At 59.9% G+C, this 20257-nt stretch overlaps 1 protein-coding gene across 1 annotated transcript in view; it reads left to right on the plus strand.

The window, feature by feature from the left end:
* The window catches only part of LOC308357995 (uncharacterized protein C16orf74), a 29561-nt gene extending 10886 nt beyond the window's left edge, over positions 1-18675 (plus strand). The window contains exons 3-4 of the mRNA XM_080827949.1: positions 15765-15908; positions 18156-18675. Coding sequence (XP_080684075.1) covers positions 15765-15908; positions 18156-18214 — 203 coding nt within the window. The 3' untranslated portion in view covers positions 18215-18675. The remainder of the gene's footprint in view (positions 1-15764; positions 15909-18155) is intronic.
* Positions 18676-20257: the final 1582 nt, after the last annotated feature.

Consider the following 20257-nt stretch of genomic DNA (forward strand, 5'->3'; position numbering starts at 1 on the left):
AACCCCGGGCGGGCTCGTTCCAGAGGCCTTGCTCAACCACCATCGGTTTGGCCTCTGCAGAAGGTAACATTTTAAGTTGACATTTGAAACAGTCGCTGTAGCCAGAAACGTTATCAACACATCCTCATTCAGCTTCACAGTCTGTAAGATGGTGTCAGAGTTTCCTGGAGCTGCTGTAACGTATTACCTCAAACTGCAGGGCTTCGAGCAACAGAAATGCGTTCCCCCGTGGCCTGGAGGTTATCGTTCTAACCACGCTGCCTCTCAAGGCTCTGAGCGAGGGTCCTCCCTGTCTCTCCCCGCTCCTGGGGACTCCGGGTGCTCCCGGGCATGTGGCCACGTCCTCCTGGGTCTGCCTCCGTCCTCACACGGCCTCCTCCCTGTGTCTCTCTGTGTCCTTTCTCTTAAGAAGACACCAGTCTCGGACTTAGAGCCAGCCTTAAATCCAGGATGATCTCATCCCCAGATTCTTAACGAATCACATCTGCAAAGACCTTATTTCCAAATAAGGCCACATTCTAAGGGTCTATGTGGACGTGGATCTGGGGGGACACTCTTCAGCCCACCACGAGTCCTTTCACCCCTGAGCCCCGCACAGGCAGGGCAGGAAGGTGCTTCTCTGGCCTGACAGCAAAGATAGCCCGAGGTGGGGACACATGAGGGTGTGGCACGGAACAGAGGAACACACTTGTGCCAAAATCCTTCTGTTTCTGGTCCCAAAGGGGAGTGGGCACAGCGGAGCACTGGGAGTGGGTCCTGCTGCCCAAGGGCCTGGCCGTGGCAGCTGTGACATGTGGGAGCGCTCCACTGTCCAAAGAGCGCCTCTCCCGTGCCCTCTGGTGGAAGGGCTGGCGTGGGCCGGGCGTCGCTGGGAGCCAGGCGCTGCTCCCTCGATGTGCCTGTTTCGTGCTCGTTACAGCTGGACAGCGTAGGTGGCTTCACAGCGGGGAGACCGAGGCACAGGGCCGCTGTCACCAGCCCTGCATCCCCTGGCCAGCCAGGAGGGGCTTGGCTCAGCGGGCAGGAGAGGGGAGGGTGGTTTCCCGGTTCGTGGGCTCACGAGCACGTTCTCTCCAGGTCAGCAGTAGGCGGCACTGCCCCAGGGAGCAGCAGGTCGGGTTCCCAGACCTGCGGCCTCCGCTTCACCTGGGAACTGGTCAGATGCGTGGGCCCTTCCCAGACCTATTGAGTCAGAGGCTCTGGGGGGTTTTAACAAACCCTCGGGGGGATTCCAGTTCCTGCTCAAGTCTGAGAACACTGGTGCCCGGGCTCCGGGGTCAGAAGGATCTGCATTCAGATCCCAGGTGTGTCCTGGCAATCTGCAACGTCGTACAAATCAGTTCACGTATCAAAGCCTCAACGTCCCCATCTGCAAAATGGAGTGACGAGTGGGGACATCTCCCGGGCCAGGCTTCGAGAGTTATCTGAGACTGGCCCTGGAGATGGACGGGGTTTCCCGTCTGCCCAGCCCTTGGTACCCTCCCATTCTGGTGGCAGCTGCAGGTGTAGGGGAACTCAATCTGGAGGTGTGGGCTTTCCTGTGGGGCTACCGCGGGGGCCAGTGTGGTCTCTGGGGTTCCCCTGAGGGCACCGGCAACCAGCCCCGGCCAGTGACAGCGTCTCGGTGGAGACAGGCTCCTGGGCTGGGCTGGTCCCAGCAGACCGTCCTTCTGGGGTGCCCGGGACCAGGTGGGAGGGCACCAGGAGATGGAGACTGGATCTGGGGTTGGTTCCTCACTCATGTGTTCTAAGGATTATTTGTTAGGACAGTTTTAGATTTATAGAAGGTAGTTTCAGGTTCACAGTTTCCCCTCTAGTTAAAGCTTGCCTCGGCTGGGTCCCTTCCTCGAGGGCCCTGAACGCGCCCAGATACGTCATTACCAGCAACACTCCTGCTTTGTTCAGCTTTCCTGTTCTCCCTTCCAGCCCCTTTGCTGCCCCAGGAGCCCACCTTGCAATCGCACGTCACGTCTCCTCAGGCTCCTCGGACCATGTCAGTTTCTCAGAAGCTCCTGTCTTTGCGACCTTGACTGTCCTGAGGAGGACTGGCCGTCCGTTTGGGAGGACAGCCCACTCTTGGGATCTGCCCGATGCTGGTGGGGTCTTAAGTCTCTTGTGCTGAGCAGGTGACGATGGTGACGGTGGGGCCTGGGACACGGGTCCACCCTCCCCGGCGCCCCTGACTGCCCAGGCATTTCTCCCACTTCCCTCGCAGGGGGCTCAGAGCCTCTCCTCCATTCAGCCTGTACCCAGGCATGGGGTGGTTGGGGGCGGGCCGTCACAGTGCCCGTTCCTCATTGGTGTCAGGGGGCCTGAGACTAGCCGCAGGTCACAGCGAAGATGAGAGTCACGACGCGACACGCCTTCTAGGGCAAAGTCTGGGTGTGAGCCGTCCGACGCTGCGGGCAGAGCTGGCCGAGAGACTGCTCGTTGCACGAACATCGATTGTATCCCTGCTGTGCGCGGATCGAGGGCCGGCTACGGGGCTTCAGACGTGAGCGAGGCAGCCGTGCGTCTTGGCCGCGGGGAGCTGGGAGAGTGAGGGAGAGGCGAACATGACTCAGAACAGCCACCTGAGTGCCAGCTGCCGTTCGAGGGAAACCCGCGGCCGGGTCTCGGGGCAGGGGTGGCCCAGGGAAGCCAGCCGGCCTGGGAGAGCCGGTCCAGGAGACGGTGGGAGGACAGCAGGTGGTCAAGGAGAAAAGCAGCCTGATTGGGGGGAGGGGCAGGGAATTTGGGGGTTACTCCAGTGGGGGCTGGGAGCTCCGTGGAAAGGGAGGAATCAAGGCACCCATTGGGCTAATACACTTTGAGCCATTTTCGGAATGCGTCGGGGCTTCGTGCGTTTGAAAGGACGGTGACATGGTGGGGCCCCGCATTGAGGTAGAATGTGGCCGAGGTCAACGTCTTAGTGTCCTGAGCTCCCGTGTTCCCATCTGGACTGTGAGTGGCAGCTTCCTGCTTGTGGGGATCCTCGCTGTCTGCCCTGCACCCCTCCCCGCGGGGTACAGAGCCCAGACCCGCGCCGTCGTCCCACGTGACCTCCCAGCTGACCGGCCAGCAGCCGGCTGTTGGGCGTCTGCCCCGGGCCCCAGGGAAGGGCCGCGGACGGCTCAGAGCCCTGTCCCCACGCCGGAGAGGCAGAAATGGGGGTGTGAACGTGAGACCCAGACCGGCCGATGGTGTGGTGACAGCAGTAAAGGGAATTGAAGTGGTGTCCCGGTGGGCATGAGACAGGCGCAGGCCTCCTGCAGCCCTAGTATCAGAGCCAGCCGCACGGAGGCAAGGAACAGTGCTCCAGGCCCAGGGAACAGCGGACGCCAAGTCCCTGAGATGGGAACAAGTATGTTGAGCTGAAGAGCAGTGAGGACGAGAGTATGACAGGGACGAGGGCCGTGGGGCCAAGCAGGGGAGCTGAGGTCCCTGGGGCGGGCAGGGCTGTGGCTGCTGAGGTGTGCTCCCGAGAGTTTCTTTTATTAGTCATGGGGAGCACGGAATCAGGGCAGAGGAGGGGTCTAAGCCTCCCACAGGGGAGGCTTTCAAGACCCGTGCAGCCCTGGCCCGTTCCGCAGGGGGCTGGGATTCAGTTGCTGTAGCGGGGGTCCTGGGTACTGGTGTGTTTCTGAGGCTTCCCAGCTGATTGTCCCGCCCATCCCAGGCTGAGAACCACTCTCCGAGGCCGGCATCCTCGCTTTTCACACGGAACCTGGGCTGGGGGCTGACTGCCCCAGGTGACAAGGTTGGCTTGGCTGGAAACCCAGGAGGCAGGGGCTCAGAGGACAGGGAGACCCCCACCTGCTCCAAGGAGGGGTGGATAATCAGAGACTATCTTAAATGCCAAAGCAGATGGTACTTAACTTGGCCCCGCCCTGTCTCCATGGGAGAGCCATGGCTCACGGCCCGGATTTAGCCCCGTGTCCTGCTTAGGCGAACCACCCCCCCACCCCACCCTGACCTGCGCCTGCTGTCCTGAGGATGGAGGGAAGGACAGCCAAGAGGGTCCCAGTCAGGTTGACTGGCCTGGGGCGTGCTTGAGGACCTATACCCAGGGTAGGCTCGGGCTTCCATGCGTGGGGGCTCTGGAGCTGAGATGGCCCTGGGCAGTTGTCCCAGATCAAGGGGCACAGGCCTTGAACCTGCCCATCTCCTGGACATGCTGGAGAACTGTGCCAGGAGGGGCGTGACCTTGGGCAGGGCTGAGATGAGGAGAGTGAGGGTGTGCCTGGCCCTGAGCATGGGGCCCCCTTAATCGTGCACCCTAAGCTCCTTGAGCGCCCCACTTCGGTCCCTCCCAGGCTGGGGGCAGAGAGGTCCTGGGGGGCCATCGGCGGGCAGTGCTCAGGCCCACTGGGGACTAGCCTGGGGCATAACGCACAATGTCCACTCAGGCCATAGGTTCCAGTGGGGGACTGTGGGGCCAGGGGCTGGGGGCCAAAAAGGCGCAGGCTCCGAGGACACCTGTCCTTTGAGTCCTAGCCTCCCCCCACAGCCAGCCCCAGCTCTTCACAGCCCACACTGGCGTCCTAGGCATGCGTTTCCCATGTGTCGGTCAGAAGGGGGAACCACGCTGGGGAGACCATGAAGGCATGAGAAAGGACAGGCAGCTCTGTCCAAACAGCTAGGGAGCCGTGTCCCACGCACACGGCTCCGCGAAAGGGACCAGAGGCAGAACGACAGGTCTGGCACTACCACGCGTGTTGGAAAAAGGAAACAAATACGCCGAGGAGGGTGTTTGTATGTGGAGACAGAATGTTCTGGAAGGAGACACAGGAAACAGTAGCCATGCCTGCCTCCCAGAGGAGAAGCTATGAAAAACAAGGTGGCTGGAGGTCAGCCAAGAGCAGGACCCAACAGGCTGGAGTCTTCAGCAGCCGATGTCTCTGGTCTGGAGGGACCAGCTGAGCCCAGTGTCCCCACCCTCTGGGACTCTGGAGACTTCCCTGGGCCCGGTGACCACACACTGGGCCCCTCTCCTGAGAAGGAGGATTCCCAGCCCTGCCCCTGCCTCTCTCTACCTCTTCACTCTCTCATTCCTTCACCTTGATCAGACCTCTCCTGCAGCAGCACGGCCCACCTTCCTCCTTCCTCCCTCCGTAGCCCGTCTATCTATGTTGGCCCCCTTTCAGGAAATGTTTTATTGCTCCTTCTCACTTTATTTTCTGAATATATAAAATATATTTTATTTCTGAATATATAAAATATATTCAGTGGTACATATTCAGTGGTACAGAATGTAAATCCCGTGGTACCACGTAAATTCCGTGGAACAGAGTGTAAAATGTGCAAAAGAATACGTAGTGAAGAATCAGTCTGCCCCTGCTGCTCTCCTAGGCACCTGCTTGAAGGCAGCCCTAGTGAACTGCTTCTTTGGGTCTCCTTCCAGAATGTTCTACGTCTGCATGCCCAGACATGATCCTGGGCGTATCCCGTTCCTTTTCCAACGTGCATGGTGGCATTAGACCTGCCGTTCTGCCCCTTGTTCCTTCCCCGGGTCTGCAGGTGTCTGCAGGCGTGGGAACAGGCTCCCTTGCAGACCTGCTGTCTGCTCTTTTGCACAGCGGCAAGTAGTCCCTCATGCGGCCCGGCGTCCTGGTCTCACCGTCCCCAGCCCGTCTTTCACCTACCAGGGAGCCTGGCCGTGGGACATTCCCCGGAGTAGCCCTGCTAGGTCAGAACACGGGTATCCTGTCTTCCTGAGAGTTTTGCCACGTGACCTTAGAGTCGGCCCAAAGCCCCTGCATTCCCAGTGGGGAGTGACTAAGCTAACAGTGATAACGGCCTTTTTTTTTTCCTTCATTCTTGCTGATCTCACGGGGAAAGGTGCCATCTCAGAGAAGCTTATTTCGTTTCCGCAGGGAAGGTTTGTGCCCTTATTGATGTGCGGCGCACGGGCAGAGCAGGGTCCCCGGCTGTCGGGGAGCCGCTCCCTATCCCCTTGCACACGCCCGCCAGCATCCTCGCCAGAAACAGACCCCCACCCCCACCAGCCCCGGTCCCTTTCTCCTGCCTCTGTCCTTTCCCTGCCCCCCACCTCTGGGTGTGTCACCACTTTTGTTGAGCAGGTGCCTGAGCCCTCCGACCCTCCTCTGAAGTCACTGGGGAGACCCAGGGTGGAGGCAGGAACTTGTCCCGAGCCTCCGTTTCTGCACAATGAGGGCTGGGACGCCCTGGGACGGAGCTGGGTGCACTTCCTGTCTGTCACCCTTGCACATCATTTGTCACCGAACAGATTTTTAATAGCCAGCATGGTGCTGCCTCTGGGGCGACAGGGCGTGTGACCAGGGAGCTGGCCCGGGAGCCCATGGAAGGAGGCAGCCAGGCCTCCCTGGAGGATTCCCTGGGGAAACCACAGCCTCAGCTGTCCTTGGTGGCTCTTGCTTCCCAAATGCCAAATGCCACTTGGCCCGGAGCTTTTGATCTGCTCTGCTGTGTGGCCGCCCATCCGTGGGCCCTGTCCTGCGTCAGCTTCCCGCAGCTGGGCACATCCCGGGCACATCCCGGGCTCACAGCGTTGCTCAGGATGGCCCTGCCCACCTGCTGCCTCTGGGACCAGCTGGAAACTCCTTCCAGGGGCCCCTGGTGGCCGTGGTAACAGGCCCAGGCCCACTAAGTGTTGCTCTGGGCCAGATTCCCCCAGACACCTTCCACTTCACCTCACACACCCTTAGCAGGGCCCTGCGGGTTACAGGTCACTCTCCAGGGCGAAAGTTCTTGATCCTAATAAGGGAGGAAAAGCAGATAGCCCCTCCCAGGGACCCCATCTGTGAGTTTGCAAACAGAGGCTCAGAGAGGGTAAGAAAGTTGCTCAGCCCACACAGCTGGCGGAAGGCAGAGTAGGGCCACTAGGGCCCTATGGCTCTTGGCCGTCCTCAGCCCCTGCCACAAGGGACAAAGGAAACCAGCAGCTCTCCCAAGTCTGCTCAGGCCGAGGCATCGATTAGTAACAGCTATGACCGTGGTTCTCGACTTCTTAACGGGGGGAGGGGGTGTTTTGCTCCCCACCCCCACCCCATTACCTAGAGTTGTCAGATTTGGGGGGATAAAAAAACAAAAAACCGGATGCCTCGTTACATTTGAACTTAAAGCAAACAAGGAGTAACTGTGTAGTGTAAGTATGTCCCAAATGTTGCACGGGACTTCTACTAAAAAATTACTTGTTTTTTTTTAATTTGTATTTTATCTGGTAATTCCACCCCCAGGAGCCGCTGGCGGCCTCTGGAGACATTCTTCGGTGTCACCGCCAGAGGGCGCTACAGCCTCTAGAGGTCAGGGACCGGGCCGGGGTACCTGGGAGCCGCACTCAGCAGCATGTCCTGCAGGCCGGGCGCTGCTGTGCCTACTTTCTGTGACCTGGGGCCTCCCTGCACCCTCAGCCCCCTGGCCGAGACCCACAAAGCCTTCCAGAGAGGCTGGGGTCCGGAGCCGAGGCCAGGAGCCCACCAGAGTCCTCCCTGGTGCTCGGCAGGTGGGCTGCAGGTGGCACAGAAGGGGGGGGCTTCACCCCTCCTTTTTTTTTAAGATTTTATTTATTTATTTGACAGAGAAATCACAGGTAGGCAGAGAGGCAGGCGGAGAGAGAGGGGGAAGCAGGCTCCTGGCCAAGCAGAGAGCCCAATGCAAGGGCTTGATCCCAAGACCCTGAGATCATGACCTGAGCCCAAGGCAGAGGCTTAACCCACTGGGCCACCCAGCCGCCCCAGCCTTCGCCCCTCCTTACCGCACCCCTCCCTCTCTCTGGCTCCTCCTCCCGGGCTCTTGCTCCAGCAGCTCATCCCTGACGCAAGCTGGGGCTTTTTCCTTAATTAAAAAGAGATTTAAAACATCCACTGCTGGCTCCACTGGGCCCAGGCTGCCTCCAAAAGGTAAAACCGCCCTCACTGCCCTGGCCTGGTCCATAATAATGCAAGGCTTTCTGCTTAATTGGAATGAAAAAAAAAAAAAAAAAGATTAAGTGCATCTGAAACCCTTGGAGGCAGTTGTCGGCTTGTTTTTTGAAAGACCTACAGTAAATCCGACATCCGGTCATCTCCGAGGAGTTAGTGCCGGCCCCAGCGCACCCTGTTCCCACCCCAGGGCCTTTGTGCCTGCTGCGGCTGACCCAAGTGCCCTCGCCTGCCCTCCGACTGGCCCCGCTGGGAGCCGTTTTCGGACTCCCACCTTCTGACCCTGTCCTGCTGCTCCTTCCCATCATCTGCTTCTTACTACTGACCCAGGCTCTGGAAAGTGTTTGCTGGCCGGCCCTGGGAAGGCAGGCTCCATGTCCGTTCCCACGTGACCCTGGGCACGGCCTGACTCCTCTGCGCCTCAGTGTGCCCCTCTGGAAGATGGGCTTCTCGTGCTATTGGCCTCACTGGGAGGACCACAGGATGACTCCCCTCGATGAGCCTCACACAGGCCCCCCACTCCTGACAGCGGCTTGAGACACCAGGGTCCTCTCTCTTTTTTTCCAGCTGATGCTGAGATCTTTGGGGCCCCGCTGCCACACTGGGGGCCCTGGAGGGTGGAGGAAGGCACGGTATGGGGAGAGGAGCGGAGAAACACGCTGAGACTTTCCTCCTCTGCGGCATCCCCAGAACCTGCAGCGACGCCGGGCACATAGTGGGCGCTCGCTGACCCCCTGCCAACGGAGCACCTCCCCAGGGCCCGGCCCTGTGCCGCAAGGGAAGGGAGCGCCGGGTGAGAAGGCCGGGGCCAAGCGAGGCGGGGTCCCAGCCTGCTGGCAGAACAGAGAGTCAGGGTCCAGAGTCCCCGGAGCCTGGAGCTGGTCTGATCCAGCTGGGAAAACGGGTCTCCGAGGGTTACATTGGAACCAGGAACATTTTGGGGGCGCTGCCCTCCCCCCAGTTGTCCCACAGCAAGGGTGGGACCAGGTTCCTGACCTGCGCTCAGGGGCTTGGGAGTAACGGCCGCTGGGCGGCACCCAGTAGGTGCTCAGTATTGGCTGAGTCTGAGTAAGTGCTAAGGCCGGAGTCTCGCGCTATTAATAACCACGTCCGCTTTCAGAGCGCGCTCCGCAGGGCCGGCACACGCCTGTAGGACTTGCCCCCCCACACCCCCCACACCCCTCACACCCCCCACACCCCCCACACCCCAGCTAGGGTGTGGGCTTCAGCGTGTCCTAGTCCCCGGCAGCGCCCCTGGAGGTGGGGACGATTACTTCCCTTTGGCCGGGGAGGAAACAAGGCCCCAAGGGGGGTCCCTGCCGGCTGTGTTGAAGACCCGGTGTATGTTCCGGCGTCCACCACACCGTGAGCCCAACAGGGCCACTGTGTGTGTGACGGCGCCTTTGGGGAGATGGACACAGTCCCGGGGACAGGGTCCCCAGGCCGTCTCCAAGCCGGGCGCCGGTCAGCGTGGCAGTCTCAAAAAAAAAGGCAGCAGAGGGCGCCCTTGAGCCATGAAGCCTGCCGTGGGCCACAGGTGTCGGCTGTGGTCGGGGAGTGGCCTGGGGGCACCCCAAGGGGGAGCCTGGGGGAGCCGCAAGGGGGATCCGAGGCATCCTGGGCATAGGCCTGGCTCCGGGCTTCTGAAGGATGAGAAGTGGTGGCGGATGCCAGGAGGGGCAGGGCGAGAGCTCAGGCCTGGGGCCCCGGCCTCCCAGCACCTTCTCTCTCTGAGCCTTGGTTTTCTCAGCTGGACAACGGTGTGGGCCCAGTATCCACTCCACGGGGTGGTATGAGGAAGCGGCACGGTCCCCAAGCCCGGTCTCCCCCAGGCGCCAGCCAGCAGCTCACACTTGGCCGTGTCTCCCACGCTCGGCAGCCACGTGCCCCACGCCTGGTACTTCCTGCAAAACTGCAGTAACCCCTTTTGCAGCCAGAAGACAGGCTCAGAGTAGTGCCCCGTGTTCCCACGGGCACCCTAGCTCGCGGGTCCCCTGCCCCTGCTGGTAGAGTCACTTGGGTACTTTAAAAATCCGTGGCAGCTCCAGGGGGCCCGGGTGGCTCAGTCAGTTAAGCATCCGACCCTTAACCTCAGCTTCATGGCTTGATCTCGGAGTCATGAGTTCAATCCCCAAGTGGGACCTGGAACCCTTAAAAAAAAAAAAAAAAAAGAACAGTGAAACGAGGCGCTCTGGGGGTGGGGTCCTCCCCTGGTCATTTTCATACTCCCCACGTGATTCCCAGGGGGGCAGCCAAGTTGGAAAGCCACTCCCCTCGAGCCGGGGAAAGGGTAGAGCCAGGTTTCCGAGGAAGTCTGTCTGGCCTTGTGGCACAGCATCTCCCCATTTCACCCGCTGGGAGGGCCAGTCCTGGGGGCCAGGGTTTTGGCAGATGGGCCTGCTCTAGACCCGGGACCAAGAGCAGAGCGCGTGCCCCAGAGCAGGGCCCAGTCAGTCAGGTGACCTCCACCTGCTGGAAAGCCTCCCTGTGGCATCCCGAAATCTTTCAGTACTTCTGGGGCACTGGACTCTGCTCCCCATCCCCTGCTTCCTTAGGGCCTGGCCCCCTGGAATCCCAGCCAAGCCCACCCCTTCAGGAAATGGGTTTTTAATGGCCTGAGGCGGGCACATAATTAACAAGTAACAATTCTGGCCTTAGCACAAATGAGCTCCTTGTCTGGGGCAGGGTTGGCATTTGGTTTTAATCCCCAAAGTAGGCTTTATCTCCTGAGAGCTTTTTCCCTCTTGCTAGAGGCTGGGCAGCCCCCACCCCGGGGGGGTGAGGGGGTGGATTTGAGACACGCTGAAGTCCTGCCCTCCTGCTTTCCTCCCTCCTCCCAACCCCCTCCTCCCCTTTCCTCTCTCCTTTCCGCCTAGAGCATCTCTCCAGGGCCCACTGAGTGACCTGATGCTTCCTGATTAAGAATGTGGGCTTTGTCGCCAAGCTCCCAGAACCTGTTAAAATGCAAATGTGGGGCCCCGGGAGGAGTGTGGCTCTTCCCCATTAGCATTTTATTTTAGAATTTGGGGATATTCGAAGAGGAAGTGGCCTTGGAGAGGGAGCAGGGAGGCTCCCTCCCGTTACAGATAACAATAATCAGAGCTTCCTTTTGTGGCCAGCACTCCATGAGATGCTCTTTATGGATGATTATAGAGAAAGCTAATAGGGATTGAGCACCCTCTAGGCCCCTGGCTCGCTAGGCAAGTGCTTGACGTGAACTAGTTCATTTCCTCAAGCCCAGCACCCCCGTCTGAGGTAGGGACGGTCACTGACAGCAGCAGCCGGGGCTCGGGTTTTGTTCTTGTCTTTGGCGTTAAGCAGGCTCAGGCTTTTCGGGTTCTGTTCCCGATCCACACTCCCTGACTTCCGGATGTTACAGGGCCCGCTGCTCATTTTTGTCAATAAAGTTTTATTGGGCGGGGGGCCGGGGTGGCTCTGTTGGTTTCAGCATCGCCCTCTTGGTATCCAGCTCAGGTCTTGATCTCAGGGTGGTGAGCTCCAGCCCCATGTTAGGTCCCTGGAGTCTACTTTAAAAATAAAGGAAGGAAGGAAGGAAAAGAAAAAGCCTTCTTGGAGCACAGCCCCTCGTTCATTGGCCTACCGTCAGTGGCAGCTCTCCTGTGACGACGGCAGAGTGAAGCAGCAGAGCCCCCAAAGTGGAAAATTCGTCCCGCCTGGCCCTTTTCAGGAAGTTCGCTGGCTCCGTTGTGTAGCACCGCGGTTACGAGGAGCACCAGCGTTCAGTGTCAGACAGTCGCGCTGTCTGACCAGCCGTTCAGCTGAGGGCAAGTTCTTCTTCCCTCTGGTCCTCAGTCTCCACATCCACGAGATGGGTCTGGTTAGACTTCACAGCTCAGTGGGAGCAGTGAAGACCGACGGAGAAAGCATGCGTCATGCGCCTGGCCTGCGGCGAGTGGTCCGTAAATGCGGCCGTGACAGGTGATAACAGGACGGCCTCCTCCGGCTTGTTTTCATGGGCCTCACGTTCTGGCCGGTCCTTCTTCCCATCGGGTTGGCGGCGGCCTCCGTGGGCGCTCCCGAGGGGCTTGGAGTCTGGTGGGGGAGACACGGCCTCTTCTCGCAGAACTGACCGGCCTGGCTGTTTCAGGGTAGCACCACCCCAGGGAGGAAGTAGGATCGGGGTTCAGGACGGGGAGGACGCTGGGGCGTTGCCTGGGAGAGCCGGTCCCGGCTTGAGTTTGGTGTGAGTGAAGGAGGAAGTGGTGCAGGGAGACGGCGGCTGTGTTCCCCGGAAGGGAGCAGGCCGTCTGCCAGGCGCCGTGTCATCCTCTCCGCGGCTCACAGATGTGGGTCTGGCCACCCCGTTTTGTCAGTGAAAACAGGAAGTCAGAGGGAACACAGTTCGGAGAACAGCCTCACTCCTGACAGCAGCTGCGGGCTCAGGGGTTCCATGATTCCCTAGAAAGACACATAGAACTCCCTGAAAGTTCTTGTACTCGGGGTGATGATTTATTACAGGGAAGGGACACAGATTCCAATCGGCCAAACACACACACACACACACAGTGGTGCCAACCAGGGAAGATCGCCTGAGCCTCAGTGTTCAGAGTTTTTACTGGGGGTTCTGGGCTGAACTGTGTCCTCCCAAATTCATACGTCGAAGTCCTAGCCCCCAGGACCCTAGCATGTGACCTTATTTGGAAATGGGGTTGCTGCGTTAACAAGAGGACATCCTAGGTACGGTAATAGTCCGGCACGGAGTATTATGGATTATAATCCATGACCCAATATGCCTGGTGTCCTTAGGAAAAGGGGACATTTAGACAGAGACTCGCACGCCGGGAGAAGCTGTGTGTAGATGAAGGCAGAAATCGGGAGATGTGTCTGTAATCCAAAGGACACCAGACTTTGTCCACGAACCACCAAGGGCAGGGGGAGAGGCATAGGACCCGGTCTCCCTCGTAGCCTCAGAAGGAGCCAGCCCTGGCGGCCCTGTGCTCTCAATGTCTGGCCTCCACACTGGGGGAGAGTGAGGTCCTGTGGTTGGATCCCCACAGTCTGTGGTCCTCTGTCATGGCAGCCCAAGGGCACAAACACATTGGGACTTGATCACAAAGGCACAGTTGACTGCCCATGAGGCACGTCTGTCTCCAGTCCCTCTGGGTGTCACTCTGAGTCCGCATGGCTGGACTGTCCAGTGTGACGAGGGTCCAGAGGCGAACAAAGGCTCTCCTGCCTGCATGGCAGCCCAGGGGCTTGGCGGTGGCCTCCTGGAGGCCGAGCACGAGGCTCCTGACCATGCAGAGGCCCCGGGGAGGGGACGTGGCACCCGTAGCAAGCAGCTGGCCTGAATCAGAGCCAGTGGGCTCACCACTGGGCCTGCTGCTGCTGCTGGCGGCTTTTCCGAGCGCACAGCCCAGGTCACACTGCAGATGGGCCAAGAAATTGGCCTGATTCCATTGCTTTAGGTCACCTGATGGTCATGCTTTTGTAGATTCGAACAGGCTGTCTTTGACAGTCCAGGCATGAGCTGCCCATCAGAGGAGCACCCCTTAGGGGACCAAAGGTCGCCCCGAGAAGCCCCCTGTGATTTCCCACAGCACAGCAGGTACGGCCTTCCCACTGTGCACCTGCTGTCCCTTCCTCCTCCTGTGGTCGGGGTGAGCTCTGTGGCCTGCATCAGCTTCCAATTCCGTATGACAAATTACCCTCAAACTCAGTGGCTTGAACATGTATTATCTCCGTGTCTGTGGCTTGGGAATTCAGGAGCGACTGGGCTGGGGGCCTCTGGCTCAGGGTCTCTTCTGGGGTGACATTTAAGCGGTCAGCCAGAGCTACTGTGTCGTCCGAATCCTTGGCTGGGCGGGAGGACTCCTGTCCTGGTGGCTCCCTCACAGGGCTGCTGGCAGGAAGCCTCAGTCCCTCATCACACACCCCCATGCGCAGCTGCCTGCTGGTCCCGCAGCGTGGTGGCTGGCTTCCCCAGAGCCAGAGGACAAGGAGGAAGCGGCAGTCTTTTGTGACCTTGTCTTGGAAGTCCCACGCCATGCTTTCCGTCATATGCTGTGCGCAGGAACCCATGCGAAGACCATCTACACGGAAGGGGAGGCAAATCAGACTCCACCTCTAGGAGACAAGCTTGAGAACCACGACCCCTCCCCCAGGGGCCATCAAGGAGCAGGAATGACAGTCACCCCATTCCCCAGCTCCTGCTGGGACAGGGACCCAGATACCTGAGCGAATGTCATCCCAGGCCGGGGCTCTTTGGGGTGAAGAACAAAGGGCTGTGGGGTCTGGAGGCAAGGATTTTAACACCCCGTTCGGCAGTGCCCGAAGGTGTTTCTCATTTCCGGTTGACAGCCCACCGCTTGCCCTCTGCCGGGCACTGTGTGGGCCCGAGGGAGACAGATGAGTGAGACAGTGGCCACCCTCTGTAAAGGGAAACAGAATTAACTAATGTTTTGGTACAGTGTGATCAGTGCTGGAGGAAGATGGACGAGTGAATCAGGGTAGATGGACAAAGGAGGGAGGGAGCGCATTTGCTGGGACATCTTCCCCGAAGGAGAGCCTATTTTGCTGGGCTTTGAAGGCTAAGTAGGAGCCCATTGCCCTGGCAAAGGAAGAAAGAGCATTCCAGGCAGAGAGAGTAGCACGGGCAAAGGCCGGAAGGCATGGGGAACCCAGGGTTTTGGGAAACTGTGAGCAGTTTGGGGAGTGCGGGCAGGTGGCAAGGAATGAGGCGGCAGGTAGTTTGGGCCAGATTGTGAAGGCTGGTGTAATTCATGATCAGCGTTTCCCAAAATGTATTTCATAACTCATGGTTCTGTGAGATGTTAACAGGCGTTCCTTCCAAAACAGACCCCGAGGTGACTTAAGTTCGGGAAGCCCGGGGTTAAGCTCTATGAAAGCTGCTTCCCTGTTGCAGGACTTCTCAGAGCCTTTAATTCTCTAACATGCATGAGAATCTCTAAGACAAAGATAGATTAGATGGGATCCAGTCAACACTCAGATATGTGGTATTCCCAAACTCGTGTGATCGTGGAACCCCCTTCCCGAGGGAGTCTCAGGAGGCCAGCGTTCGGGGGAACACATTTTGGGAGCCACCGCTTACAGCTGGGTGGTCAGGAGGAAGTGAGGGTCCCGCAGGTATGTGGTATGATCAGGTTTGCAGTTTCCTGCGGAGAGACCAGTTAGGGGCGAAGGGAGGGAGAGAGGACAGCAGAGATGCTGAGGGACGGCACCCACGGGCTTGTCCCGGGTTAGGATGGCTCGGGGGCTGGAGGGTGAAGTGGAAAAGGGAGGCCTTGCGGCGGACACTCTGCTTTCTAGCGCGTCGCGTTCCCCTGACTCAGGGAAGAATGGAGCGAGGCATGTGGCATGGGTCACGCCTTTCTATCAGCTGGAGGTCTGTAACGGGGCGTGGCCGGGTCACCTGAACCCACCCCCGCAGCCCCAGGAACACAGATTCACCAACGGGGAGGAAATGGGCAGATTCCCGGGAAGGCACAGCTTGCCCAGACTGACACAGGAGGACACAGAACACCTGACCAGCCCCCTGTGGACCAAAGACACCACACTGCGGTCGGAGACATGAGGGAGAGGTACTGGGGGGCAGGCTCGCGTCCATTTAGAGCCCTGTTCTGGGCGCCCGCCGCTCTGGGGCCACGTTAGCGAACAAAGCAGGTGAAACTCTGTGCCCTGCCCGAACGAGGCCGGCGTGGACAGGTCATCCCGTGGCCCCGCGCCTCAGCGACCCCGTGTGTGCAAAGCGGGGGCCAGCAGACCACCCGGTCCTTCCCGAGGAGCAGCGCTGTGGGAGGGAGGCAGGCCGCCCGCCCCGGCCAGTTCCCAGCGCCCACTGATGCTTGTCTCCCTGTCGTGTGTGTGTGTACGTGTGTGTCCCACGGCCCGCCCCCTCAGGCTTTAAAATGTGTGGCAGCAGCGGCGGGAGCAGCCATGACGAGGCCCCCGTCCTGAGCGACAAGCACCTGGACGTACCCAACATCATCATCACGCCCCCGACCCCCACGGGCATGATGCTGCCGCGGGACTCCGGGCAGACAGGTGAGGCCGCCGGGCCGCCGCTGCCCAGCGTGTCTGGGGGGCCTGGCTGGGGACAGCTCGCGGGGACCCCCCTCTTCGTGCCGGGGGGGGGGTCTGAGCTCACGTCCCCACCTGCCGGGGTCAGTTAAAAATTTATGCTCGGATCTGCGTCCGCTGCCCCGAGGGCCCCTCGCATGCACCAGCCTCGGCAAGCGGTGACCTATCAAGTAATTGGCTCGACAGCCCCTGCCGGCAGCTGGGGCGCCTGATGGATGGGGCTGGGCGGGCCCAGCAAGGTAATGGGTGGAGGTGCCTTCCCCGGCCGGCTGGGGACGGGGGCTTCGTCTTGCCGGCCACAGCAGCTCAGCTGGACAGGACAGGCTCGGGAACCCCACGTCCGGGCCCAGCTGCTCCCCAGCCTTCGGGATGCCGCTCGCTGCGGGGAGTGGGCAGGAGACAGACTGGTTCCCAGAGGGAGGTGCAGCCCCGGGCCCCGACCTGGGGACACTGGACGCTGCTGGAGCCAGTGGGGCGACTTGTGTGTTTATCAGAGAGATTGATGGGGCCATGCCTGTGCTCGGTGCCGAGGCTGCCGCTGTGAGGAGTGAAAAGTACTGATGTTAGCCGTGGGCGGTTTCTCATTGAGTTCTCAGGGTAACTCCGGGCTAGGTCCCGTTTCCATCCCCGTTTTATAGGCAGGCAAAGTGAGGTTCAGAGAGGTCGAGACATTCGCCATATAGCTGGTCAGTGGCAGGGTTGGGAGTCGGGGCCGGCCGTGTGATCTGGCGCTCGCCCTCTGGCGTCCTCCTGGCACCCTCCCAGTGGCTAGCGCCAGCCGACAACCAGCCAGGGGTGGGGGTAGACTCTTCTAGAAGTCCTGAGCTGCCCTACCAGGGCAGGTGATTGTGGGGAAGCCACTGGACCCCCTCGGGGCTGGGCCCTATGCAGGGACTGGTGCTGGGCCATTCTCAGTAATGACTCACCATGGACCACCTTCCTGTGTCACCTTCCCAAGTGCCAGGCACCAGGCTGAAGGCTTCTCACAATGTTTGTTCTCCTGCCAACACTGAGGGCTATGAGTAATGCCCTTTTCTCTAGTTTACAGATGGGAACCCTGAGGTCCAGAGAGGGACAGTGACTCACCCAAGGGCACACAGCAAGGTGGGAGAAGAGCTGGCCTCTTGTTCCCGTGTCCAGCTAGAGAGCTCAGTGCAGACAGCAGAGGCTCAGGCCCTTTGCTCTGCCATTAGGCTCCCTGCCCTGCCAGCCTTGGTGTCCCCATCTGTAAAATGGGGTCATAACTACCTTCCTTGCCCCCAGGGCCAAGGTGAATGTGGGGAGACTTAGGGTTACTTTACTAGGTCAAAGTCCCTGAGCTCACAGAGGAATTCCAAAATCCCAGAAGGCCCGTGTGAGTGCAAGTAGCTCCAGGGCTGGGTCAGCGCAGAGAGCCTCCAGGGCCGTACCCTCCAGTCCTACCTGGCCGGGGCCCATCCCTCCGCCTTTCCCCTTTCAGGGAATGGAGGTGTGGGATAAAGGGCGCAGACCTCGGGGTCAGAAGCCCTCACTTCAATCCCTGCTCTTTGACTTAGTGCCTAGTGACACTGAGCAAGAGGTACTACGTCCCTGAGGCTCGATTTTCCCATCTGTAAAATGGTGCCTCTGACAGGTTGGGAGGACCGGGGACAGGACGGACAGCGTCTGATGTCACGCCCTGCACAGAGGCTGTGTTGTTAGTGTTGTCACCAGTGGCATTTAGGGCAGGAGGAGACCACCAGACCTGGGTGACACCTTATCCAGCGCTCCTGGCTCCAAGGGATTGTCAGAGATCTGGGCCTCCCCAGGTGGTGAGGGTTTAGGTCTCCCTGCCCGGCTTGGAGCAGGTCCTCCCCCCCCACCGCTGGGCCTCAACTTCCCATCTCTAGGACAGGGGCATGGAGGTATGGACCTCCGGTGCAGCCCTGGCCTTGAAGGCCCCTCCCTCCCAGGAGATGCTGAGCCAGGGGTGGGGCCCAGGGGTACAATCCAAGGAACCTCCGCCAGGGCCGCGGGCAAGCTCTGCGTTGTGTGTGGGCTGAGGGTGCGTGGGGAGGACCCACGAGACCCAGTGGCACGGGGTCGGCACCCTTACCTGCCTGTATGTGGGGGGAGCTCGAGGTGGTGGCACAAAGCGGGGAGCCCAGAGGCTCTGGCCCTGGAGCTCTGCGGGGAAGGGAGCCCGGAGGCGGTGGTTCCCACCCAGATGCTGATTCCTCCTCTTCCTCCTAGTGTGGCTGGAGGAGACGGGGTCATGCCCAGAGGACGGAGAGATAGACCCCGAGGCCTGAGGAGGAGGCACAGGTCGGAGAGTGTCCTCACACCCTGCTCCAGCCACCCCAATCCACGTGTCCCTGGGGCCGTGGCTGCCTGGGACAGATGCGCCGAGCCCGCCGGACACTGGACGGGAGAACGGAGGCCTCAGGAGCCGGACCGGCGGCGAGGCGGCAAGAGCACGGAACCCGCTGGCCCCAGGGCCGCGTTTCCCAGACCCCGCGGAGCGGACCACACCCCTCACGCCCCGCGGTCTTGGTGGCGGCTGCTGGGGGGGCGGGGAGAGGCTTTCTTCTGGACAGAGTCCCCTCCCTGAGCCCCGGGCCGCACCGCCGGGTGCGCACAAGGCCAACACACACAAGAACTTGCAGAGCGGCCGCTCCATTTTTTACACGTTGTTTCACAGACTTCCAAGCAGTACAGAAGGTGATTCGTAATTCCTTTTATGTGTTACAAATAAAGGTCGTCTGTCACCCACAGTGAACCCCGCTTCTTGGGCCCAGCAGCGACGATGGAGTACACGCAGGGGCAGAGTGAAGAGAATCGCTTCCCGCAGAGGGAGGGGCGGGGCCGGCCGGTGGGGGGGGGCTTCGGATAGTCGTGCCCCCCCCCACCGCCCCCGATTCGCACACGGCCACAGAAGCCTGTGGTCCAAGGCGTGGATTCTGAAGTCACGTGGGCTCAAGTCCCAGCTCCGTCCTCGCCAGCTGTGGGGTCCTGGTCGTGATACATCTCTAGGACAGGGAGGCAGGGGGTCTGGGTTGGCTTTTGTCAAGAACATGAAATCGTTGGTGTCCCGCTCCCCTTCTAGACTGTTCTGACGGTGGCCCCTGCGTCTGGCTTCTGTCCGAGGCTGCGTGGCTCCCGCTCAGTTGTCCGTTTCCTGAAGCAGTAGATCCTGGAGCAAAGGCTTGTGGGGAAAGACTTTATCTGGAAGGTGATCCGGGGCCACACAGGGAGCGGGGAGGGACCTGCGGTTCAGGAGGGACCCCAAGTCCACTCTTGGGTTCAGGAATTCACCAGAGGGACTCGGGACTCAGAAAAGCCACTCGGGCTGCTGTGTTTATGGTTTCATACAGCGAAAGAATGTAGATGACAATCCTCAAAGGGCAGAGATGACAAGGGTGGGGCCCAGGAGAGAGCACACGGGGACGTCTCGCAGGCAGCATTTGACTTTCCAGCCTCTGGGATGACGCACACTCGGGGCAGTGCCAGCCAACACAGCGCATTGAGCAGTGCGGGGGGCGGGGGCGGCGGCGGGGGGGGGGTCCATGGTTTTCTCTGGGGGTTGGCCACGTAGACACGGCTGGCCGCCCACACGGTGACCTCAGTCCCCAGCCCCTCTGTAAATCACACTGTCAGCCTGTTCTGTGAGGCGGAGGCTCCAGGTAAACAAAGATAGTCTTATCAGTCAGGACATTCCTAGAGCCTTGAGGTCACCTACCAGGAGCCCAGAGCAAAGGCCAGACCTCTCTGGGGGGTGGTCTGCTCTCTCCCTCTCCTCCCGCCCCCTCCCCCAGTGCCTGCTCCCTCTAAATAAATAAATACATAAAAATCTTTTAAAAAGCGAAGACAAGATTCCAGAAGGCAGTGACACCATCGCATTGCCAGCGTGTTCCCAGAGCTCACCCACGACAGGTGCACGAGGTTTCTGTGACTTCGCGCTGTTCTGAGCACATTGAACTCCTAGGAGTCTCTTAGAGGAAACTCCTAGAGGTATTAGTCAGCGTTCTTTTTTGCTTTGACATTGCTGTATAACAAACAAGCCCCTCTCGAGGCTGAATGTGTACCCACCCCCCACACTGGCATGTTGAGACCTAGTCCCCAGTGTGATGGGCGGGGGGAGCTGGGAGGTAACCACGTCATGCGGCTGCAGCCCTCGGGAATGGAGTGGTGCCCTTACAAGAGAGACCTCAGAGACATCCCACCATGAGAAGTCATGACCAACTGCGTCCTGGGAAGAAGGCCCTCACCAGACGCCGGAGCTACTCGTGCCTCGATCTCAGACTTCCCAACCTCCGGAAACGTGAGAAATAACACTTGTAGCAACCCAGAGAGAC

Source organism: Martes martes (genome assembly GCF_963455335.1).
Source record: "Martes martes genome assembly, chromosome: 17".
NCBI classification, from domain to species: Eukaryota; Metazoa; Chordata; class Mammalia; order Carnivora; family Mustelidae; genus Martes; species Martes martes.